The 26,134-nt window shown below is 47.8% G+C and overlaps 1 protein-coding gene across 2 annotated transcripts; it reads right to left on the reverse strand.

The window, feature by feature from the left end:
* Positions 1 to 491: 491 nt before the first annotated feature.
* Positions 492 to 25,931, reverse strand: pkn1a (protein kinase N1a). 2 transcript variants are annotated; one of them, XM_029164322.3, is made up of 23 exons: positions 25,012 to 25,931; positions 10,838 to 11,032; positions 9,871 to 9,976; positions 9,588 to 9,736; positions 9,259 to 9,379; positions 8,075 to 8,223; positions 7,632 to 7,845; positions 6,939 to 7,133; positions 6,669 to 6,778; positions 6,434 to 6,577; positions 6,103 to 6,178; positions 5,436 to 5,571; positions 5,118 to 5,202; positions 4,557 to 4,636; positions 4,307 to 4,382; positions 4,069 to 4,160; positions 3,761 to 3,937; positions 3,377 to 3,439; positions 3,128 to 3,204; positions 2,891 to 3,033; positions 2,531 to 2,638; positions 2,322 to 2,402; positions 492 to 2,140 (listed from the first exon to the last, which is right to left on the reverse strand). In XM_029164322.3, exons 1-23 carry the CDS (start codon positions 25,030 to 25,032, stop codon positions 1,937 to 1,939), a joined length of 2,802 nt encoding a protein of 933 aa, XP_029020155.1. In that variant the 5' UTR covers positions 25,033 to 25,931; the 3' UTR covers positions 492 to 1,936. The 2 variants fall into 2 exon arrangements, with proteins under 2 accessions (XP_029020155.1, XP_029020154.1); XM_029164321.3 differs by lacking the exon at positions 25,012 to 25,931 and adding an exon at positions 11,427 to 11,580.
* Between the last annotated feature and the right edge of the window lie 203 nt (positions 25,932 to 26,134).

Consider the following 26,134-nt stretch of genomic DNA (forward strand, 5'->3'; position numbering starts at 1 on the left):
TTTGGTATTGATAGCAATAATAGACATTACTGATATATATCTGCTGATGTGTGAGCAGTAATGTAATGTTATAGTGACATGACAATAATATTGGTAACAGCTGTTTTTATTCAGTTGCTTCAGTTTTCTGAAGTTTTTTTCAGTTTTCTTTGTGCTATCTAATTTACAGACTAGCACAGTGTATTTAATTAAATATATTAATAACTTGAGTCATTACTTTTAAAATGTACTTTACTTATGAATCCCCTTTAACCACTTTTCTTTTTCTTGACTAAGTTTCTATATTTGAGTTTTCAATTGTACAACTACATATAAATTAACACAAACATCACTTCGCTTTTAAGAAACCTTGGATGAGGTAAAAAAAAGTCTTAAAAAAACTTTAAAAAGTTTAGCTGTGTTTAATGGGCCAAACATTCACAAGTAAAACAAAAAATATTCAGTTGAATATAGGATAATTGAATAACTGACCTTAAGGAGCTACAGGTTCATAAGTGAAGACATCATTTTAATGATATGGCAACCAGAAGGTCAGAATCACAGGTCTAAATAAAGTAAATGTAACATTCAAGTCAAACATAGTAAATACAGAATATGTTCTTTTACTGAAAAGCATCTGAGGTGTTATTGCTAACTTCTGCGTCAGGTCTGACAATGACAACAAACAGACAGAAAGTTCACTCTGGGTTTTCTATACGCAAGTAAAAGTCAACAAGAGAATGCATCCAGCTTCACATCAAACGTCCTGTTTGATCAGAACTGATAAAGTCTTGTCTCAGTCCATATCCTTAATCTTGGCTGTAAAGGGCTCTGATTTGAAGACAAAGATATAAAATCATACAAGGTCCACGGGCAGGTTTTAAACTGTGGGTGGTCCTAGTTAAAAAAACAGACATTGAAACAAGAGAGTTCACAGAGAATAAAGTCAGACAAATTGTGATGGAGTGAAAGGACTACATATACACAAATATCTGGTAACATGTAGATAACTTGATGAATGTGTCGCTAACTCTTAACTGGGCTCATCAAGTCTTAGTGTTCAGATTTTATTTAATAGGCGTAAAACATTAAATGCCTCTCACGTAGCTTTTATACTGATGGTTGTGTCTGCTACATGTGTATTTTAAATTATGTATAACACATAAAATCCAATTTTTAAAACGTGTGCGTGGTATTGAATAAAGCTCTGAGGACGCAGATGTCATGAAATGACATGTCTCCACAAATTAATAGTGTAACATTTGTCAGAGAAATTAAAATCGAAACACAAAGAACATAATTTAAAAAAGCAGTTGGTAGAAGTCTTAAAAGAAGAGTCCAGACCAAGACAGTGGTTCCATACCCCATAGTCAACTCATGATCTGTCAGGCATTGGTCGTCATCTTATTGAGTAAAATCCACTTAACACACCACTAACTCCACCCACTAGCAATAAAATAAAAGTAGATTCTACGTCTGCGTCACTTATCCTCCGCCTGTATAGGAATGGCCACAAAAGAAACCAAAGCCAATTGTGTGGAACATATACAAGTACAAATGTAAGGCATTGGTATGAGAGGCCACCGAGCAACCTCCTGAACAGTCAGCAGCATAAAGACCTCCTCCGGTGACCACACTGATCCTCTAGGAGATGGGACGAGGTGTTTCAAAGGCTAATGTTCAAAAGATACACAAGTCACTGGTGTGTTGTACAGTGGAGAGGCGATTTTACTTCATTCATTCATGACCAAACACCTCAAAGCATGCGTCCCAGCTTGGAGTTCCTCAGTCGACGTTTAAAACCAGCGCACCCACGTCCTCCGGTCTCTTACCGCTCTCATTCATTCACAGTGTAAAGAAGATCGACAGTCAGCGGACACCGCCGCGCTGCTCTGGATAGAACCGGCACGAAGACGTCACAGTAAAAGCGCCCCTCGAGGCCTGAGGCCGCATCCCACTAGCAGAGGTCAGAGACGTAGTCAAAGTCCCGGAAGCTGTCCTGGTCCTTTCGAGACAGAACGCGAACCTCGCGTGGAGGCGTGAGCGTCGGCGGTTCGGTGGTGAACTCCTCGTCAAAGTTACTGACGTCTTCTTTGCCACCGATGGACGGGACGAAGGGAGGGGGCACCTTTCTTTGCAGCAACGCCTCCCAGTCCACATTCTGGACAGAGACATAGAGATAAAGAAATAAAAAAATAAATCAAATACATCTAATCACAGCTATTTCTGCTGTGGCAAACTGAATATTTCTGCTGCTTTGCAAAAGCAGATTCAAATCAGATCAGGGATGAATAATACAAACAGGGACACTTTTCAAATGTCTACTTCTTCAGTGCACTTACTCTGAAAAATGGCTGCTTCTTCACCTCCTCTGCATCTTTCTCACCAGAGCCCAGTCTCCTCTCTGGGTTCCTCCTCAGTAGCTGCTCGTGACGAAACACAACAAGAAATTCTGAGTGGACATTTAAACAGCCTCTGTGACGGTGAATAAGTGGATTTGCGTCTTCATTAATTAGGACACAACAGAAAACGAGTGTCTGCGCACACCCACCCTTCTCATGATGCCAATGGCCTCCGTAGACAGGAAGCGTGGGTAGCGCACTTCATCATTCACAATGCTGTCAAACACCTCCTCCTCATCATCTCCTGGGAATGGAGACTACACGCACAGACAGACAAGCACTTCAGAAAATACAGTCTAGACTCAAATTGTTATTATTTGTAAAAAAAAAAGATGTCCTATTTTGATATATGTGATGTATTTTGCTTTAAACTTTAGTAAATTAAATATTTGTGCCTCATGTTCAGATGAAATTGTCTCAAGCTGTGAGAGCAGTGTGATAAATGCGGCATCAACCTAACGCCTTTGTAAGGTGTCTTCACAGGGACACAGATGTGCGTCAGCTCTCACCTCTCCCACCAACATCTCATAGATGAGGACCCCCAGCCCCCACCAGTCTACTGCTCTGGTGTAGGAGGTATCAGTAAGGACCTCTGGCGCCAGGAACTCTGGAGTGCCACAGAAGGTGCTGGTTCGATCCCCGTAGCCCATCCCTAAAAACACAGACACAGAGAATCAAAGGAGCTGTGGCACTTTTACAACAACCGGAAAACTGGACTCAGACACATCAAGCACGTCAGTCTCTACCTTCTTTACACAGTCCGAAGTCAGCGATTTTCACATAACCATCTGTGTCCAGCAGCAGGTTATCAAGCTTGAGGTCTCTGTAACAGATGGATCCATAAATCAAAAGCTTCTCAGCAGCGTATTTCAGGTCATTTGTCTTTATGTCATATATGTCACACTTTGTATTAATTGTGTGGTGGACTCTCTCCACTTAACGTCATGGCTGATGAAATGCTGGGACAATACTTGGTTTGCGTGGGTTTCACTCACCTGTACACAATCTTATGGTCGTGGAGGAACTGAAGTCCAAGAACCACACAGGCTGCATAAAATCTGAAATCAAACCAGCAAAACATTAGCAATCAGTTGACGTACAGGGCAGAAAATCTAAAAATAGAACAAAGAATATTAAGTCTGCTTCTGGAGAACTTTACATTATGCACGCCTACTACTGTAAACGCATTTCACCACTGCTAAAGTTGCAGGAATTTCAGATATTATTATTGAAATTATTCAGTTCATTGGATGTGCTCAGCATAAATGAGCCCTTTCATGATGTCACTCATACACTATTATAATAAAGAGCTCTAAGAGGCGTATCCACAGACTCACATTCTAAATAAAAATCAATTTTCCACATGTATCGCTACGTACACTGCTCGAGGTTCTGTGAAGACGTCTGTGTGGATGTGCATCATCAGATCTCCTCCCGCTGTGTACTCCATCACGAAACACACATGCTCTGGAGTCTGGAAGCACGCAAACAGGTTGACCAGGAAGGGGTGGTGGGACATGTTCACGGCCTCAAAGATGCGCTTCTCGCACATCAGACTGGAGCAGGAGGAGAGGAAGGTCGGGAAGCAGAGAACGATAAGAAGAGAGCAAAGAAAGGCAGATGCTCAGATTAATCAGTGACACGTGTCATTAGATCTCCTAAAAACAACAACGGTGGGAACACACACCTTTCCACCTCATCCCGGGCGACGATATCCCCCTTTTTCAGGGCTTTGATGGCGTACATCGTGCCGGTCTTCTTGTACTCTGACAACAAGACCTGCAGACAGACAAATGCTGCATGAGGAACACGCAACAAATGCAGCTGACAATGTTTAAAATCATAAGCTCCTACTCAGTATTTCTGTTGGATATTAAAAGTTTAATTGATTATATAACAAAACAAATGTGTTTTTCTGAAACTACCTTTCCAAAGTGTCCTCTGCCCAACACAGCAATGAGCCTGAAGTCCTGGAGGGACAGAGGGCCTTTCTTCTGCTTACTGGAGAGATGGAATAACAAATATAGATTCCAAAACAGGCACAAAAATGGAAATAATAATCTACAATATCAACTAGAATAAAGAACATATAGACAGGAGAAACTGGAGTAAACTGAACAAAAGAAAACAATTCTTGTACAGCAGAGGGCAAAAGGTCAACACTAAAGTATGTACCTGTTAACAGACAGGGTTCGGACAGGACACTCGGGGGTGAGGTCTGGGGGGGAGAAAGGCTCGATGACCGGTAGTCGCTCCTGACCAGAGGACAAAAGGATAATAACAAAATCATGCAGAGAACAAAATGAGTCAAGGGTCACAGGCCACAGGTCAAAGTGGATGAGAAGCCAGGGTGATGTGATTGATTCATCTATCTATCTGAGACAACGAAGCTGCCTGTGACCAAGTCACTGCTCTAATACTACCACGTTACCAAACCCTATGCCTTGTTGGGTGTTTGCAACTTTAAATGTGTGACATCAGCTGAGAGCACCTGTACTTAAGTAACATTAATTCATTGATGAAATATGGAAAAGACGTGTTGTCACATTTTTACACATCCAGAGATGTATGATGCAAACTGTGGTAGTAACTCCCAGATGACAAGCACACGATATTACATTACTACAATAACACAGATGTAGTTGCACATGCAGCTGAAAGCCAGTCTGCACAGATTCCTCTCATCCAATCAGCTCTCGCTGCAAACGCGCTGCTGACTCAAAGTCCCTGTCTCACCGGAGTGTGAATGTCCACGTCTCTTTTGTAATCGCCTCTAATGGGAGAGTCGTTGTCCAGACTCAGCTTCTCCACCGAGATCTCCCTGAAACACAGACGCAGACAGACGGACGGACGAACAGGACGCAGACAGACGAACGGCACACGGCAGAACACCACAGGGCTGTTAGACGTGCACCGCATGCTTCAGTCTTTGCCAACAAACACAAGGAGAAAGGTCCCGGGAAGGCGACTGCGTTTGATAGCGACACCTATCAAACACGTCTCTGTGGGCTTCATATCATTTAGCTGGGCTTTCTGCCTGCGAGCGTGTCTCACCCAGAGTTGAGAGCGAGGCTGTGTGCACTGGGGCTGTAGGTTCCTGTGTTGTTGACGGTGGGAATGGCGTTCCGAAGCAGCCTCACCCACGTCCCGATGTCCACGTTCATCTGACGAGCACGAAGAAACGCCTTTCCTGAACGCACACACACACAGAGGACGCCAGAATTTGAAATTAATTATACAGCTGAATATGTTTTAGGTGACAATAATCTATAGCTATGGCCACCAAGAGTCAAACAAATTCGAGGGGTATTATGTTTTGTTTTGATTTATTTAATAATAGAATTAGATTGTTATCTAACTATTATTATTATATTGTCCTTTAGATTTAAATTAAAATGCTTCATACGTTAAGATATAAAGAAATTGGACATATGGTTTCACAGTGAATTTATAATCCTCCCTGCAGTGATAGAGCAGCCATGAACGACAGTGACTAGTCCTTCCCATCAGTCTGTGTAAATGGCTGAATGACCTTTCCGGGCTTGGGCTAAATTAATTTTCCAACTGATTAATTAATTAGTCAATTGTTCATATCGGTTTTCCACCTTACACGTGTAATCCACCAGAGGGCGCTGTTGTTTAAACTGACTGTAGAAACGGGTTTCCATGTGATGAATCTCAAAATGTCTTGGCCTAAAACGTTATCCTGTCACTTTCTCACCTTGCTGCTTTGAAAAGACCTTCTTCTGCCTTTGAAGACGAGGAACCCTCTCGATGACCGGGTTAAAAAAGGTCACCTGGAGAGCAAACCAAAAAAACAAAACTCAGTGATACTGATGAAAGCCCGCTCGGCCACATTTTATTTGCAGACATCTCACTCAGACGGTCGAGGCTTTCAAGCGATCGATCAAAGCGGGGTTTTTCGACACAGGTGCGTGCGCTCACATCTAAACGTCTCACATAAAGGAGGGTGCCGCGAGACCGCTTTCATGTGGCGTGTGTGTGTGTTTATGTATATGTGTGTGTGTGTGTGTGTGGGACAGGGGGGGTACCTCTGCCAGCAGGACGCCCTGCGGCTCCAGCTCCAGCTGAACTCGGTGTTTCTGGTTGTCCAGGAACTCCTCCAGCTTCAGGTACTTCAGGGCGCACAGCGAGCGGTAGTCCCTCCAGTACAATGCAATCTCCATCTCCCTCGACTGGAGCGCAGACAGTCAGCTGATTAGAAAGGTTTCCGCGACCCCTTACATGCATGTGTGAGGCGTGTGACGCGTGTGTGCGTGCGCTGACCCGCTCCAGCTCCACTGTGAAGGTCTGGTCCCAGGCCTGTTCTCCCACAGTGCGCCACGCTGTCTGGCCCACCACGCTGTTATCCAGCTTCAACACGGCGCTGACCTCCGCTACAACGTAAAGTCCCACATGAGCCGCGTTCCGAACGAATCCATGTAAACACACAGTCATTGCGGAGCGGCTGTGTTGCTGTATTCCGCTGGCGGTGAGGGCGACCGATGCTGATTTACTATTATTGCACACGTGTTTCTAAGAGGGACAAACACTTACAAGAGAGCTCCTCTGTCTTGCTGGGCGTCTTCCCGCTGACGGAGCCGCTCCGCCCGTACAGCCCCTTGGTGCCTCTCATGAAGGACCTGCTGTCTCCAGGGCTGTACGACGGCAGTGCCAGGGTCGCCCCTTTATTGCGGCCTGGGACCACCTCCAGCAGCCCCGTACAGCCCAGCAGCTGCACTTGAAGGGTACCTGGGGACAGAAGGCCACACTTCAGGTACAAACGCAGAGAACCCGAGCGCTGATGTCTAGAATTGGGCGGAATCTGTGCGTTTTGCTTTCGCAAAGACATGAATTCACAGGAAGTTGTGTGTTTGCAAGGGAGAGAATGCAAGGATGGCTATAAATAATCCATGAAATTCACTCAATAGCCATTACAGAGCCAATAAACAGACGGACAGGAGGTCATGTAACATGTGTTGATATAAAATATATTGTTAATATGAGAGTTCTGTAAAGAGCCTCCAACATGTACTTCTGCTCTGCGCGGTCAATGAAGACACTTCATACCCACCGAAAATCAGCTTTTAGTTCAGTGTTTCAGCACAGGTTAACCACATCACCACAAAGAGACACTCTTGAAACTAAAACAAATCCATGCCTCTGAATTTCGAAAGCAGAAAAACAACGCTGTAAAGCTGCCTCCTTTTGCCACCTGCAGGTCTGTTTAGGAGAAATAGCGTAACGTACCGGTGAGCGGCGAGGGCTTATTGAGGGTGCTGTACTGGTTGTGGAGGTAGGGGGCGCCGTGGCGGGAGCTGAAGGCCGGCGACGACGCCAGGACCAGCTCTTCCTTGATGATGCTGGCCTTGGGATGGTCCTCGGGCAGGTCCGCCAGGCGCCGGTCCAGGGAGTCCCTAAGCAGGTCGAGCCTCTGGGACGCCTCACTGAGGCGAGACTGCGCCTGCAGAGCATTAAATGCACATTTACAGCCAACGCCACACAATCCACCCTGCAAAAAGCACAGTTTCTGCACGCTGTCTATAAACAAATGTGTGAGAGTGAAAGAGGACACAGTGCAGACTGCTCTGTGGCGCACTGTGCTTTGTGATGCTGCATTCCTCTCAGTATCTACAGGTCTTTGACATCTCTATCAGCCGTCTCACAGCTTTAGACGCGTGTGCATTACTGACCTCAGACAAGGCTTTCTTGTCCTGGACCTTGTTGGCCCCCAGGAGCCTGAGCACATTTTTGGCCCCTTCAGCGACGGCATGCTCCACCCTGTAATGATGCCTGAGCTCCTCAATGCGCAGCTCCACGCCACACAGATCCTGGTTGCCTGCTGTGGACGGACGCACAGACAGAGGCACAGCGTCACTGAACATGCTGCGGCTCCTTGTTATAAACCATTGTATAATTTATGCAAAGGAAGGAGTTTGATGGAATCCTGTTTTGGCAGCAGTGTGTACAGGAGAACTCCCCAGGGAACACTAAGTTAGGTTAATGCCTTAATGCATGTCATGCATTACACAAGAGTCCGACAAAGAAAACATTAGCAACGCCTGGAGGGAGGTAGGAGGTTTTAACGTCAGCTCCAACCTCAGGGTCTAAAAGGATTTCTTGTCCCATCTCTCATCCTTAAAAGCAAACAGATGAACAAAACGCATCAGTCCTCTTTTCCTCGCAGGAGCTGCTAACTGTTAGCTCCTCAGTCAGATAATACTCATACAGAAGTCAACCTATCGAAGGATAATGTTGCAGAGGAGGCCCTGTTTTTGAGTAGCGTGATTAGCTTCACAGCACACACATACAGGGAGCAAAGAGAGGATCCATGAGGCGAGGTTAAAAACAGAGCATTCAAGAAAAGTTCATTTGACTTTCACATGTCTCACTAGTTAGGAGGACACGTATGGTGGGATAAGAATTATCGTTATGACTTATGAGAGGCTCAGGACACAGACTGAGGCAAGAGGAGGGAGCAAGGAGCCGACAGCAGCCGGGGCTGAGATGGATGTGCAGGCTTTTATCTCCTAATAAGGTGCTCTGCCCGAAGCCCAGACCTCGCTGGATGACCCCTCCACCGGGTGTGGTGCCTGGAGACGCTGTGTGCAGACTCTGTACACACAGCCCTGTGTGTGTGTGTGTGTGTGTGTGTGTGTGTGTGTGTGTGTGTGTGTGTGTGAGAGTGTGATAGCTAAAAAAATGATTCAGTGACTGTGTATAAGACTATTGAACAGCGCAGGACCGCAGGACCTGGCAACATTCAAACGTTCCTGTCAGGTTCAACCCTGAGGAAGGTGCGTTTGTGTGAGTTCCAGTTCCAGGTGCTTCAGCGTAAAGTGACCACTGAACACAGCTCTGCATGTCTCAGACTCACCCTGCGCGTCGTCGTTCTGCGCAGTGGCCTGCACTGCCTTGCGGATTTGCATGCGGATGATGTCAATCTTGGTCTTACTGTCCTGCAGCATCTGCTGGGCTGTCTGCAGCATTTTCTTATCCTGCACCAGGGAGGAGCAAAGCCAAACCAGGCGGTTATTATCATGTGAATGCTGTGTCGTATGAAAGAGCGGCGGTGTGAGTTTTTCAGGAAAACGTGAGCTGGAAAGGAGATGTACAATGAGCCTGAACATGGAGGGGGCCGTCCAGTGGGAGGAATCACCATGTGAGTGTCCCGTGGAGCTGCGTGTGTGAGGCGGCGGCTTGTACCTTGGTGGATCCGTTGGAGTAGACGGGGATCATGTTCTCCACTCCCTGCTTGACTTTGAGCTCGATGTTGAGCTGCCTCTCCAGGGCAGCGATGCGCTCCTTGTGGGCCGACGTGCGGCTCTCCGCCCCAGGGGACTGCGGACACTCATCTGTGGAAAAGGAGCAATACGATGCGAGTTCACATGGCGTGCTCTAAAATGAAAACGCTCCTGGGGGGATTTAGTGCGACGTCAAAGAGTATTTTTGTCCCTGGCACGAACATGACAGACTTTCATATTGGTACCTTTATTCTCCTCGCCTCCCTTCACCACAATGTGAGCGTCCAGTTCCTGCAGCTGGGCGTGCAGGTTGTCCAGCTTCCGCTTGGAGGAGCGCAGCTGACTGTCCACCTGCGCACAAACGCAACAGAGAAGCGTTTGGGTTTCTTTGGTTTCATGGATCTGGTGTAAAAATGCCAGTGTGAGCCGTAAATATGGAAGCTTTGAAGAATGTCTGCAGATCAACAAGTCACATGACTGGCCCAGACTTGAACTCACCCAATACATCCTGAGACAGTGTGACTAAAGCTTTTCATTTGTATGCCAGTGTGTGTGTCTGTTGTGTGTTTCTTGTTTGATCCCACACTGCAGGCAGCACAAGAAGAAAAAGGCTGGACATGTCTTCTGAATTAAAACAAAATGACTCATGAAAAATTTATGAAATCTATTATGACTTTTCTAAAGTGGCCATAGACGCTTTAATGGAGTGAGTCAATGATGTCTGATGAATAATTTGTTTGATTTGGATGTAAACACTCTCCACTTCTGTTAGCTTCCTGCTCCACCAAAGCCTGTGAGCAAGCCATTGAACCCCGTGACCTATGGAGCAGCAAACATGTGATTGTGTGTGACGGTGAAGCCGCTGCTTTGGGAACGGATGCACGAACCGACACGTATAAATGTGCATAAATGGATCATCTGAGCATTAGAAACGTGAGAGAAGCCTCGTTTCCAGTAAACAGGACGGGACGCTAGCATACCAGTGTGTGATTCACTGCCCTCTGTTCCAGACGGGGGTTATTACACCCGCTTCCTGCACTGATACTGATACTGCCTGGCTTTTCAGAGCGTTTCCATGATCTTATCAATTTACTCCTGCCTAGTTTGTTACTCGTGTTTTGTCTGAGGTGAAGGAGATCGATGTAGATCCGTTCTGAGCCTTGAATGAGACGGTGGCCGGCGTGAAGAGGAAGCGTGGTCGCTGTGTCCGACCTGCTGAGCGTTCCTCTTGTCAGTCGTCGCCCTGCGCAGGTTCTCGGCTCCTTCCTTGATCTTCAGCTCCTTTCGGATCTCCCTGCGGATCCTTTCACGCTGCTCGTCCAGGAGCTGCTGCACGCTAGAGTCGGAGAAATCCGAGTTCTGGTCCAGGCCGAGCTGCTCCAGAACCGACAGCCCACCGGGGTCACTCTGTAGGAGGACAGAGAGAGAAAAGAGGAATTAGTAAATGAGCGTTTGACCTAAAAGGAAATCTGCTTAGCTAAAATTAACTTGAAACCTAACAAGTTGATCAAATATGTTTCAGTTTCAGATTGAAGGTTATCTTTCAAATACAAATGTCCTCTTTCTCAGCACTGAATCAGAACATAACTGGAATGAATTACTAAAGTACGTCCAATAAGTTGCCAAAAAGGAGGATAATCCAGCAAAAACCACCTCTAGCAGAGCTGCGAGCTGCTAAAAGTCATAGCAGGAGACTCAGTAAGCCCCAATCAGGAAGAGCAGAGCGGGTGTTAATCACCAGAAGCGACTGCCAGACAATCACTAATACAGGAACACATCGATCGCACGAACAACACTTCACCTCCGAGCTGTCCTCGTCCTCCTCGTCGCCATGCCAACACATCCTTCACTCGGACGCGCTGTCCCCAAAAACTACCCACAAATTTCTGTTGCTCGCTCTCCCGCGAGCTCAGCTCAGCGGTTAATGCCACGGTGAGAGCAAAACGGGCTGGAGGGGAAACGATGAGAAGAGATAGAGAGAGGGAGAGTTAAGCGAGAGAGGAGGGGGAACGCCTCCGAAAGAGGATATCCGTCCCAACACCGAGCGGCTCAGGCCTTTCCTGTTTCCTCTGTGATTCTGCTGCTGTCAGTGGAGAGAAGGACTCAAAGAGACGGACAGAGGCTCCGCACATCAAGGACACATCCTCCCTCTCCGAGCTCTGGTAAATCGTCCTCTGATCTGAGGCAGCGCCTGCATGATGCTCGCCTATCAATCAGATTTTTGGCTCGCATTTAGGCTTGTGATATAATCTTGCGGACGGAAACAAAGGCAGGATGAGTTCTAAGCACTGGATCAAAGTGCAACAGTAAGACTGGGATGCATTTCTGTTGCCTACTTGACTTCTTATTTCCTTTGGGCTCCACATCTACAAATCCCAGAGGTGCCTGTGCTTGGGCTGTGTCACGGAGGCCTGGGCTCATCTGAACATGATAACATCTCTATATATATAGGCAGCAGCTCAAAGAGGGGGATGTGAAACTCACCAAGACATACGGTTTAAAAGAACTGCACAACCGTGACTTCAAACTTTCTAACTAATTAGAAAAACACAACTGTAAACTGCATCAGTTACAGACTAGGGGCCTTTACTTTTTCCATTAGAATCAAAAGCCACTTCCTGAGAATCAGCTGGCCCCTTTCCATTTTTTGACGACTGGGCAGATTTGAAGCTGTGATTTTCGACCGTGGCCACGAACTGGCATGGTTGGTAAAGATGTTGAAAGGACTTTAAGAGCTATAAAGAGACATAAAGTTGATTGTGCTGTGGGCAACTTGGAAAGAAAGGAACTGCTTCACAGCTAAGAGCTCGTCCTACTGCAGCTAAAGTGCAAAGAGCTGTGAGGGTGTCGCTGGTTAGTGTGATGGCTGATGGAGATGAAGGAGTGACTGCGTGCATCTTGATTGGTGGTTTGTTCTTCTTCACGCGCGTCACTAGTCTCTCTCTGCTCTGCAGCAGATCGGTTAAAACCAAGATAAGCACATGTATCTGATGAAAGCGGACCTCTACTTCCTGTCATCCGTAGCAACAGACTCCTGCTGCACCGCTGAAGACCGGAGCCTTGTTTGAAGCTCAGATGGTTATTCAGTTATTCAGGCTGGAAGAGGATTTGAAAAGGTCTCGTCATTCAATTCTATTAAAAGAATTGCTGGAAAAAGCTTGATATCGGTCATATTTTCATGATAGAAGCACACGTCTCCTCAAAAAGCTGATCTCTGAATGATGTTTGTCGCCGTCCAACCACCTCCTCGTGTCGCGCGTGAGTGACTCCCACCTTCGGCTCACAGTAACAGCCTCGACGGGAGGACCGGCCGCCGCTTTAACGAGTTCAGAGTGTTTGCTTTACTCTGGCGGTTTGGTCCCGAGCTCCAGCCTCTGCCAGAGATAATGTGTCAGATGGTGAGACGGTTGTGTAACTAGACTTCTACCCTGTTCACACCCTTTTCATCCAGACTCCGACTGTAAACAGACACACTAATGAACAAACACATATCATTGTGGCGGTGCTTGGTGTTTTAGAGGGGAGTGAATTTGCCTTTTGCTTGAAACTGGCACCAATTGGAGCCCGTGAGCAGATGATTAAGGCAAGTTGTATTAAACGTAATAGTTATAATTAGCAACATGCTACGTGTTAGAAGCTTAGTGAAGTCATTTCTGAATTGAAAAGAAAACAATTACTTGTTCAGAACGCGTTAACAGCAGCAGATTTGTGTTCAGACACACACATGCATGTGACACAGAGCAGCAACACACTAAACCTGAGCCCTGCACATTTTCAGCAGCAGATTCCCTCAACGCCATCCTCCAGTTGTTGGCTCTGCAACAACAAAGACGGCGAAGGCTGACGGGCAGGAGCGACTCATCGTGCGCTGCTCGTTAGTGAACGGGCCCAGGGGTGAACGTTCAGCAGCGATGTCGAGGAAACTAATTCAATAGATAACGGCACCAAGCGAAACTAACGTGATCAGACTGTGTGTGCAGCAGAGATGAGCCCGGGGCTGGATGGAGAAGGTCAAGGCAGAAAATGGAGAAAGTTGTGTAAGTGTGCGTGCGTGTGTTTGTCCTCAAAGCCACAATGGCCACTCAGTGCGGAGCCCGTGCCCACACAGCGGCCGTGGAGGGGCGTGGCCGGGCAAGCGTGCGAGGGCTGTTCGCTTTTAATGGACGCACGCACGCACGCACGCACGCACACGCACGCACGCACGCGACACCCTCTCACTTTCCAGTGAAACGTGAGGACGCGGGGCTCAGCTGCGTGTTATTCTAGAGGGTGTGAGTCCAGTCCTCCTAGGGTTCCAGCACGCTCGTTCCAGTCCCACTGTGGCGTGACCTTTTTACTGGGACAGAGGAAGAGACAGAAACAAAAAAAAGAAACTATACTCACGGTCGCACAATGTATTCAAAACTAAAGTATTGTAAGTTGGTTTAATTAACACTGTAGGAAGCTGGTTGTTTGGACATTTCAGCCTGGACCAACACAGAGCAACTGAAGACACCGCAGCCACCTCTCTCAAACACACAGCTGCTTTTACAGTATGACAGACACGAGTCTGAGAAGCTGTTCTCTCATGGTTTTACTGGAACGTGCAAATGCCTTCCATTGTCACACAGTCACTACTGCTCCTTATTCCCATTAACCTGACTGACTGGGAGACACGTCCAGTAAGTGGATGGTTAAATGAAAAGTGGACAAGCAAAGTGTAAATTAAACATTTATCCTTCTTTTCCACAGAAAAGCTCAGGTGAACACAAACATTTATGAAGATGCGCAATACTCGTAGGAATGATCACACATCAGCAAGTGAATGATCTGCACCAGTGACAGAGCAACGACAAACAGAAACAAAACCTAGTGGCAACAGAAGAGCCAGTTTGTCCGGTCATGCTAATGAAGCAGACAGAGACATGCAGAGAGTCTGAGTCGCGCAAAGGCAGAGCAGCATGGGGACAGGAAGGGAGGAAGGAGAGCCACGGGTGAGGCGCAGCTGAGCGGGTCGCAGGGTTGAAGCAGGCAGAACCGAAGGACGGACGGACGAGCGAGTGGAGGCCGCGGAAATGGGGCAGAGAACAGAAATGAATCAGCAACCGCAGCGACAATGAGCAACTGTGCGACTGGAGTGTTTCTCAGAGGGGATGGTGAGCGAGAGAGAGAGAGAGAGACGACCGACTTACTGACTGAACCCTTCAGAGTTCACGTATAATCTGGATTATTTGGCCTGTCTCATCCATCTTCAATGTTGGAAACCAATGCTCATAACCCACGTTGGGTGTTATTGGCCGATTATAAAATGACCTCCACAGCTTTTTTACTCAGTAATTCTAACCTTAGCCCTTCTAAAGATCCTCCTGTTGTTTGGTTCTCGCCAGCACAGGAACACACCTGTGGGAATGAGGGCCGGCCTCTGACCTTTAACCTCTTCTGCCATTGTAGCCACCTGACCCCCCTTCATACATCACTGCCTTCTTTATAAGCACTTTCCCTTCACAATAAACTGCCTGCTGTGACCGTGCTCGCCACCTAAAGAACCATCACGTCAGATCACAGCTAGAAACATCTCCTCTCGGCTTCTGCTTAAAACTAAGGCCTCAGATCCTGCTCTGTGCGACATGGAGCAAGACGAAAAAAAGCCCGGTCCTGTGCTTTACACATCAGCTGATAGATATTAGCCCTAGAGCAAGGACACGGGAAGGCTTCGTTTCACTCTTCCCTCCTCCTTATCCAGACATCTGCCAGCTGCGGTGTCGCTACGCAAATCTTAGGCGGAGTCCCAGATTTCTACCTGGATTATTGCACACATGCTGCAACTGACCTAAACAAAAGCCGCCGGAGACACCCGTCCCATACACCTGGACGACCTGCTGAGGAACAGCAGCCCGCTGCCTGTGAGACCTGGCGTCGGTGTGTCTGCCTGTTAGCTGGATCCACTCAGTACGACTAATCAATCAGCCGCACCGGGGCAACTGCACTGTACGTTTCTGTTCCTGCGCGCGTCATTAGCTTCATATTAGCACTGAGTTACTATCCCACATTATTAATTACCTTAGGCAGAAAATGCTACAAAACACTGGCTCGACAAAGTCTCTAATCTTTAATCTTAGAGTTGCAATCTGCTCTTTCATCGTCCTGACCTCATCTGGGCCTCGTCTGAATGGTGCAAACCAGACGAAACATGGAGACATCACCCTCGGACAATGTCACAAACACGCGTCAGTGCTTTCACGACCAATAATTAGTTCCAGTGAAACACACAAGCACCTTTGACAGGGGAAAGAAATGTGCTTCGGCACGTTTGTTTTCACAGTGGGTTTCCTTTGAGGGTCACCTGTAATGTAAAGGGATAATCAACACAAGTCAGGCAGGACATACTTTGCAGCAGAGTTCTAGAGAAAGTAGCACTAATGCATAAAACTGTGTTATGTATGCATAAAACAGCTGGATCAGAGACACAAGGGAAACGCTCTGACAGGTCTGGGTTTGTTTTTTAAGCCTGCACAGCTGCAACAATGACACTAATGCCACAGTAAAGATCAAATTCTATTGTCTTACAAAAAGTTGAAAAGTGGAAAACAGCAGCTGTTCCTGGATCTGTACACAACAATGGGAACCGACTGCTTCTCGTCTCACCTCAAGACGAAAACAAAGCGTGTCTCGTGTTATGTTCTCAAGAAAGTGGGTCCAAGAGATTCTTTGTGTTGCCGTCTGAGTCATATAAAAAACATCTGGAAGCATTCCTGAGACGCCTGAGTGGTGACAACAGCCAAAGCTGGCAGGAAAGAAGTGGGAGGAGAGAAGGATGGAGGCGAGGTAAACGGGGAGCAGGGGGAGCCGTAAATAAACGGCGACAGCATAAAATCCCTGAACTACAACTTCACTTCACTCCCTGAAACAGGTCTCCACTTAATCACTTCCTGTACCTGTAAAACACTTAAAGCGGGACAACTTCCAACTATGTGTTGCTCATTGTGGACGATTGTACAGTTGAACTGTGTTATTATGAGGCCTCTCATACTTACAGTTCAGTGAGTGTATAAATGCATGATTTATGTCCTTTTAAACTATGTAGCTTCATACTGTGGTGCAGGATATAGTTATCTTTATCACAAATGTACTTTTCTAAGACTCACTTATCCCCAGTTCATCCCTTCCTGCAGTCCAGCTCAGCGTGAGGACAAAGGAACAGAATAAATTTGTTCTTTAATCACAGAAATGTCGCAGAGCCTATTCACACAAATCATTTGAAATCATTGTACAACTTACAGTATATGACAGGAAGAAAGGTTAATGCTAGAAGTTACTGTATCTGGATTTTGTGCTGTAAGAATTTAAGTCAAGTAGATGTGAACTTAACCCATTAGAGACTAGTTTATTTCCATTGTAGCCACCTCACATCCCACATCCCATTGATCATGCCCCTCCCCTTTTGTCTCCTCCTCTCAAAGCAGAGGGTGGGATGAGGCCGCGGGGGAACCGCACAAAAGAGACAACCACAGTTGTTCCCCCCATGACGGACAAAGGCCCGGCGAGGTGGACAGGCCGAGAGGAGCGGACGGCAGCGACGGGAGGAGGCGCGGACAGAGACGGAGCGCGGGAACAGGGCGCTCGGCCAGAGAGCGATAAGGAGGCAGGTGGAGGAGGAAGGGACGGTGGGTCCACTGCCAGGGGCCACGGATGGAGGAGAGAACATGTGAGAGCACAGTGGGAGGCCGAGCGGCTGCCAAACACACAGACGTCAGACACGGGGGAAGTTCACGGGGGGAAGTGACTGCAGCAGCGTTACGGCTGCACCCAGTATACGCCGACAAGCTGCTCTCTGTGCCACAAATGCATGTTAAATTCTGTAATCAGCACAGAGACGCACATGACAGCGTCTGAGTGTGTGTTTAAGAAGATGGAGCGTTAATGGTAAAGCTGTGGGTTTAGCTCAGGAGCTTAGCACGCTAAGCTGTCTGATAGTCAGATAGACACGCTGGAACACAACTCCTGGTAAGCCTGAAGAAAAACCATGGTGTGTGCGTGTGTGTGTGCTGTACGCTTTGTCTATAAGGCAACGATAAAATTGAGAAATTGCAACCAACCGAGCAGAAGGGAAGCTTTTCCTGTTGCTGAGTAAGTCTCTAGACTAGTGGTCTCTGTTTCGTGCTGAGTCGCGATGTGTGTTTTTCTATAGTACGTGTGACAAAGTGTATAAGTGAGTGTGTGGGTGAAGCCATCAAAGAAAACAAACATGTATTTTAAGATCAAGACTCAAGAGGCGACTGAGGCTGAATCTAACTGCATATTTGCAACAGGAACTCCCTCAAGAATTTATGGCTGTGTGTGTGTGTGTGTGTGTGTGTGTGTGTGTGTACTTGTATCGAAGTACAAACCAAAAAACGTATTTTCCTACCAAAGTGAGGACATTTTGACAAAGTGAGGACATTTTGACCGGTCCTCACTTCTTTAAGGCCTGTTTAAGGGCAATTGTGAGTGATTTTAGAGCTGAGGTTATAGTTTTGGTTCGGATTTGAGCAGGTGTTACACGTCTGCCTTTAGTTGTGATGGTTAGGTAAGGTGCTGGGGATTGCATTATGTCAATGGAGGTCCTCACTTCCATGGAAATACAAGGGTGTGTGTGTGTGTGTGTGCGTGCGTGCGTGCGTGTGTGTCATAGCTTCAGCGGTTGTGACGGTTGGACTCAGGTGTGGTAGCAGGAACCAGTGCAGCAGGTCTGTGTGTGTATAAACACGTTCGTCTCACTGTGGTCATGTAGTTCTTGTAGTTCAAGTTCAGATTCATAAATGCGTTAAAAGGTACTGAATCAGATATGTGGCTATAAGAGGGAAACCGCGGACGTATTGAAACAGTAGTATTGTGAATAAATATTGGTTTTAATCTATAATTTTTTTACTGTCTACATATCTTTCAGAAACATAAGTCAACATCTGCCACGTGGAAAAGCAGCAAAAGCAGCTTTAGGTAGAATAAAAAAAAAACAGCTATATTAATTTTAATACAAGCCTGTTACATAATTTGGTGAAGGATTAATCCCACGCTTAATAATGATAAAAGCACTCAGCTTTGGAAACTAACACTGAGCAACGGTGAACAAATAATGAGCATAAAGGCTGGTTCCTACGTGTCGTGTACCTGTGCATGACGGCGACGCGCTCCTTGAGACAGTGATGTGAGACGTGGAAGCCTGTCCAGCCGGATGAGAGGAGGTTAGGGTTTGTGTGTGGGTGGCTTTGAATCAGGTTATATAAGGTATTTAGAGATAATGGAAAGGTCTCGTTCTGATTGAGTAACCGCAGCTTAATGTAAGCAATACTCTTATCAAGCGAGGACGGAAAATCCAATCACTAATTACACTGCAAAATGTGATTTCACAGCCTCCGCTTAATGAATTGTCCTCAGAGTCAGCCGCTATTAAAGCTTCTAAAACACACACCACCTGTGAGCTTCTTCACACAAATTATACATCCTCCATTTAGCCCATAACAACTTCCTGAATGAGAGTAAATCAGCTGTGTGCCCTGAAAAGGACACATGCGTTCAAATCATCAGGTTGATAAGCTATGACCTCATTCTGTAGCAGCCGCTTCCATGACAACCCAGCCTCCAGGTAGTTCACCAGGAAACACCTGGCCCGTCCCTGGCGCTGACTGGGAACCCGGGCGCAGGTGAAGACACACACGCTGCGCGGGTGTGTCTTCCCGCTCCACATTGTTCCTGTGTTTGCTCTGCTGCTTCGCTCTGATGGGAGCACAACACAGTGCAGCACGCTGGTCAAATATGTACGCACAAAGCAGCGGCCCTGAACAGCCGGCCTCGGCCTGGAAAGGCTGTCTGCGAGGCACAAACTCTGAAAACAGGAAGTAATGAGGGAGTTTAAAATAACTTAGTTAAATATTCCATTTCTTACTTTTAGTTGTTCCTGATAAACCTACTAACGCAACACCAAACCTAACTTATTAATAATGTATACGTTAGAACTGTGACTGCTCCTGTTATCTGAGCATCCAGGCGTGAGTGAGACCGGCCTTTATCAGTGGATCTCCAGCCCATTCTAATGAAAGGGATTGTTTGTTGGGAAACTATAATAACTAGCAGAACTATTTGGGTTTTTCAGGAGCCACAACCCATGTGTGACGCACAAAATCACACACAGCACAGCACAGTCATAGTCTTTAAATAGACCCTATCTAACAATCACGCAAATTTTCATATTTGTCACATTCCCACTTGACTCAGTCAAAACACTTAACACTATCTATAAATCCTTTTATAACAACCAATGCTTAAACGGCCTACATCACCACCTAAAAATTAAAGTCTCGGTAATCGCCCCCCGCAGAGAACCGCCGATGAGCTCCCACCATGGCCAACGGGGAAAACAAGGGTGAGGACTGTTGGGGAGAGAGGTGGAGGAGAAGGAAGAGGAGGGGGGGGCAGCAGCTGGTGCACAGCCTGGACAGGAGGGAGGGACTGTGGGAGAGAGCAGAGGAAAAAGGAGGGGGCAAGATAACAGAAGGGCGACCGAGCAGATCACTTTACACTCATGACTACGGCCGGAACACGAGCATTTATCAGATGAGTGTTTGTGGCCTCTGTCTTCGTTTCCTCAGAAAAGTCAAGAGGCCTCGGACACAGCTGGAAATACACACACTGGAAATACGACTGAACACGTCCCAGCGTGGAGAATGTTGAAGATCTGTTACATCAAATCTGAGACACCATCACATCCACAGTTTCAAGGACCTCCAAGATCATTTACAGCTCAGATCTAGTTGTGGGAAACTTCATGGTTTCGTGTGCAGAATCACAAGATCACAGCAACAGTGCCTACTTTATCCCACTGGAACGGCTGATGTTTGCCCGCCGGCCCCCTGCTGTGGGGGAGCTGCTCCTGCCCCAATCCCCACCGTGTGTGAAAACGGTGAGCACACTCAGTGCCATCAAAGATTAAACACAACACTGGATTTACGCAGCGAGGGCGAAATGTCCCAGCCAGGTTCTGAACATAATGTCCATCAACGCCGTCAAAGCAATAACAGGGAAACGCAGCAGCGCTAAATCCTTGTCAAAATATGTTTCTCCCTAAACGAACGCGGCACCACAGCTCTAATACGGAATCATGTGTGTCTTCCTACTGCAGGGGCAATTCCTCAAAGTGAAAACCCACCCACACATTACAGCATAATGCTATTCGCTGAGTCATTTGTGCTTAAAAACAAACAAACACCACGTCTGACCGACTAATGTATGAAACACACTTTGAGCCAGACTAAACAAAGTTGTTTGTTCACTTAAGATGTGAGGACGACAAGCAACAGCATCAAATGAATTCCTTCAACATGAATCACCTCATTTTCTGTTCACAAATAATAGACAACACCATATCTTCACCCTGTTTGTGTGGCTTTCTAGCAACTGAACACGCGACTGTAACTGGGGCCTTAAATGGTTCTTTGAGTGTTTCCCAACACACGCCTTAAGCTGTCAATTTATATGGCAACAAAGACAGTGGCTGTATAAACAGCACGGCAGCACTGGCCGACCAGGCGTGGGTCGATTTGCGTAGCCCTGGGGATCCGCGATGCCGTAATGAGCAGGGGTCAAAGGTCGAGGAATGTCAGCATGCACGGGCACTGGTGTCGACAGGCCGACCAGAAAGTGAGCAACTGCTGTTGTAAAGTATTACAAACTCGCCCCACGGTCCTGAGATCCGCCCGCAGCTACAGGAGGCTGTCAGTGTGTGAACCCAGGCGTGCGTGTGTGTCCGGGGGGAGAAGGAGGGGTCCCTGTGGCACTGGAATGTTAGCTGCATTGCTATGAGGTCATGAGAATTATGGGATGTTTGCACAGAAGGCAAACAAACAGCCCCAAGCAAGAGCGTCCACTAATAGACGCTAGGACCTCAGCATTGCTCCATTCGCTCTACCTGGCAAAAACATGAATGACTTCAACCGCACTGGACTTCAGTGTGGTTGAAGCGAATGGGTGGATGAGTCGGTTGGGGAGGGAGTGGTCAGGGACGTGCTCCAGCCAGGAAGAGGAAAATGAACTCATCGTGAACTGAGTGTGATCTGGAGCTCGGCTGCTGGACAATACCACCGATTGTACTGCTGTGGCTGGGGAGCCTCATCATCATCATAATCATCATCATCATCGTGGTAATGCCCCTTCCTCTACCCCCATGCCCTCAAACAGCCTTACCACATGTGAACGGCTCCTGTGGCCGTAGCTGAGCGGCAGGAGTGCAGGCCTCGGCGTCACACAACTGCACTTTTCCCATGAGAGAACATGGCAGGGAACTGGGTCAGTGGCAAATGAATGGAACTACATGAATGTTCACCAAGTGCGGACCTTCCATTACATTTTACATTACGTCTGATGCTGCATCTGCAACATAGGCTCTAAATGTGCTAACTCAGCCCCCTTGAGCAGGGTCACGCAATGCAACTGCGACGCAACGACAAACGCGCCAATAATAAAGTGGGGGTACAACCACATCCATGTTGTCAGCATCCTCTTGATAATAAGCACAACAGAAGCAGCCGACTGGCTGGGACACAGATGGACCAGTGCAATGTGGACTCCACGTCCTCGGAAGAGTCTGTCTAAACACTCGCGCCGCCTTTAAGGGGAAGACGGAAACGAGAGCGTCCACTTCACCCGAGCTCGGCCTGGATGGGTCAGGGTGGTGTCCTGCTGTGCCCCGATCCGATCCGTTCTGTAGGTTAAGGCGCTGTTATACAAAGCAAACACTCCGCTCACACCAAAGCACACAGAGTTAACGCGAGGTCACCGTCACGTGCTCCGCTCCTAAATAAAGCATTATTCAAGCGAGGCTGGATCGCATGACGGGAGGCATGTTCGGCTTCATGGTGTCATTCCACGCAGACGCCGGACATGAAGGCTCGCTCTCTCTGAGTCTCTGTCTGCGTACATGGCCACGAGGCAGCGCTGAGAAAGTCCCGCTGTGTGCATAGCTGTCTCCTTACGTCATGATGGGAAGTCCTCCTATGCGCAGTGTGTGGACTTGAGAAACCACTCCGCTCGAGCATGTCTCCTATTCCGTCTCGTTCCACAAGAACTGCGCCTGCAGACTGTACAGTACAGTGCAGTAACCCCCCCCCCCCCCCCCCCTTCAACCTTTGAGAGGAAGAGTGACGCGACGTGGTTTAGACTGTGTTTAAACCTGTGGGGGCAAACAAATGGCTGTTCATGGAAAGGGTTCCCAGCTTCAGCTGAGCTCCAGACAGAAACGGGCCCATTTTACACATCAAGCTCTATTTACGAGTCCCAATGGACACCAATGCACATGTAACAAGAGGCTGCGCTTTGCTGGAGCTGTGTGAAATCTAGTCCATATGATAAAACACATAAAGCCACAATATTATCCTCAGCCCATCACTAGCATGCAACCCACGGTGCAGCTCCTAACCTCGCATTCGTCTGCTCATCTGTGAGTACTAGGTATTATCAGCGAGCGTGTCTGCACAGGAAGCACCAGCAGCTCAATGTCAAGATTAGCCTTAGAGCACATTTACCTAAACAACAGATAAGAATTAAAAGGCTGTGAACCTACTCTCACTGCTATTTAAAGCTGGACACTCCAGCCCATAATTATATTATTCTAGTTATAGTCCCATGAGGCAACCTCACATCAACAATTTCAACGTGAAAATGTCACAGGACAAATAGCATCAATATTCTAGGTGGTGGCTGCATACGAAACACCATATAAACTCTTGAAACCGCGTTAAAAGCCGTATGTGCTCACATCTACAAATACGAAGCCAAACTAAAACTTCTTTTCAGCTTGAACCCAAGTGTCGCAGCATCACAACAGCTCCCATTGAAAAACTGCGCTGCTCCTGCTTCTGGACGGGTATAAAAGCGTCTGTGCACAAGGGGGGAAATAATGATTTCCTGTGTTCTCAATCTGGCAGCCGCTAAGAGCACACTCACTCCTCGGATCCCCTAGAACCAAGATCAAAGGCAGACCAGTGTATCTCCACCTTTCCCCTCCGCATCATCGCTCCTCTGTCGGGCTGCCACTAAACCATGTATAAACCCTCAGACTGCAGACGGCGCAGACAGGGACGGCCAAATTTAGCCGAGGCGAGAAACATTCTAACCAAGGAGAACAGACCAGGCTGAAGCAGCAAGGCCCGCACAAAGTATTTCAATCCTTCGGATCACACGCTGCATAGTTTAAGTCAAACCACTGCTCACTTCCTGACGCTAATTAAAGAACAGATGAGGGACAGAGGACATTATAGAACCTCTATTGTGGCATGTTACACATCTATAATGCCAGTGCTCTTCTATAATCATTTTTACAGACTTGGGTAGACATTGTGATGTGTGTTCACCTTTGAATAGTTCGTTCTAACTAACAGGGTTAAACCTGTTAAAAGAGGAACTTTAAATCTTATGCTTAAATAACAGCAACAGATATTCGGTGTTTTTAGCACAGACTTATCAACATAATCAGATCAATTAAGTACCTATTTCGTGCACCACTGAACCCAGGAGTCAGAGAAAAGCAGACCTATAAACGCTAAGTAAATAACAGGTACTTTTGTCAGCATGGATGAAAGGAGGTAAACACACAATGAAACAGCACGTTCAACTAATAACACAACAAGTATGTTGATAGCTGCCCCACTTCCTCCCTCAGACTTCACGTTGGACCGTCAATAGCGGCTCATGTTTCACTCGATCCAATTCCCTCTTCACTTAATGCATCAGTTCCTCACCTGCCAAAACACACGAAAACACACACACACACACACACACACAACACGGCGGCGTTCACGTGGTACCAGCGCCAACACTTCTGATGGCATGAGACTTTAAAAGGTCACAAGCGGGAACTAGTGGAACAATGGCCCGCTATGACAATGGCGCACGTTTCCCCAGTTCCCGCAGTTCAGTCGCCGGTGTTTCACCTCGACACACAACGGCTCGCTCTGAAACGCTCAGCGAGCAGCGGGCTTCCTGCCTGCCGGTGCTTTTCATGGACACGAGAAAAAGGGAGTTGTGTATTGGTGTGCGCGTGCACGCGTGTATTTGCGCGCGCGCCTGCATGCTGTGATGCTGTTTGAAGTAGTTCCAGCCTCTTTTACCGTGCACACCTGCTGGACTCAGACACACTTTAAAACTACACAAATATTTGTGGACCAAATCTCTGAGGAACTCTTCACAAAAGTCATGTGAGTCATTGGAGACATTGCATCATTGTCAGGGGTGAAAGCTAAAAAAAAAGGGGAACCGCTGACGCAGTCTGGTGAATTGTGCTGTAAAGACGTCACCACAGGTCCAATCACTGACGCTCCAGCGCATCGACGCCAGACCAGGCAAACAGGTTGCCGAGCACTCAACCCCCGTCAACTTACTTGTGTGGAGTCGTTCGCCATCGTCGCCTCCGCCGCTGTGCTCACAGACAGCCTGCGCACGTGCGGGACCCGTCCCTCGGGTCAACGCGTCGCCTCCCGCGGAGGTGAAGCAGCTGACGCCTGCGGGGGCCTGGCTGCTGCTCCCCCCGGGCCGGTCCAACTTTATTCACGCGCCGCGTTCACACAAAGGCGAGCAGTCCAGAGGTAATCCGCATTGTTGGCTCGTTGGCCGCGCCTGAATCGATGCTCCCCGGCGGCTTTTCTCACTGCGCTCGGGCAGCGCTCGCCTTCAAATGGAACCGTTAGCACGTTTTATGTGGAAGTCAACGGCATCCAGACAAAGCCGCGGGGCTCGGGGTCATTGTCCAGCCTGCTCTTTCTGCGGGGCTGCCATTCAACAGCCAGCGCCGGCCCCTATGACTCCACCGGCGGCGCCTCCGTCATGTCCTGCCGAAGCCGAGCGGAGACGGAGTCACAGCAGAGGAAGAGTCCGCTTCGCTTCGCCTCGAACGCACGCGCCCCGACTCCCGCCTGTAACGTTATCACATGCCCCGCACACACAAAAGCTGCCTGTCAGCGCTCCGCCGGCCTCTCGCAGCCGGAGAGGAGGACAATGGGCGGGCAGTCTCTCCAGGAACCCCCAGCGCTAACTCAGGAACGCACACGCGGACAAACCTGTCTTCTTCGCGGACAGCGGCTGAGCGAACACCGCACTCATCCCTCTGAAGCGGCGGCTAACCGACGGAGCGAAGCGCACACACTCCGCAGACCCTGCAGCGCGCTCCCGGCGGCCCAGCGATGCCGCCCGGTGACCGCTCATTGGTCAAGGGCTGGGCAGCGGGGGCGCGCCCGGATGTGTCACGTGACCTGCAACGGTAGCTTTGTCAGCTACTAGTGCGCCAACTGTTGAATCCTTTTGATGCTCGAAAAAGAATTAAAAGGGAAACACGGGTAATTGCACCGACGTGTATTAATATTAACTTTTAAATGTACACGAATAATCAAAATAGGATAGAGTGGCTATTATAAACCAAAGTAAACACATGGTGATGTTATGTACACATCGCCCTTAATGCTATTTTGTGTTTCATAATATTTATACATGCTATACAATAGAGCAAAC

The sequence above is a fragment of the Betta splendens genome, chromosome 1 (genome assembly GCF_900634795.4).
Source record: "Betta splendens chromosome 1, fBetSpl5.4, whole genome shotgun sequence".
NCBI classification, from domain to species: Eukaryota; Metazoa; Chordata; class Actinopteri; order Anabantiformes; family Osphronemidae; genus Betta; species Betta splendens.

Bases quoted from the DNA above. Each gene is read 5' to 3' on its own strand.
- pkn1a (XM_029164321.3), bottom strand. From the start codon at position 11,468: ATGTGTTGGCATGGCGACGAGGAGGACGAGGACAGCTCGGAG. The intron at 5,572-6,102 runs GTGAGAAAGTGA...GTGTGCGTTCAG, and splicing joins GGTCTTTTCAAAGCAGCAAG to GAAAGGCGTTTCTTCGTGCT. The intron at 3,205-3,376 runs GTGAGTGAAACC...CATCTGTTACAG, and splicing joins GACCATAAGATTGTGTACAG to AGACCTCAAGCTTGATAACC.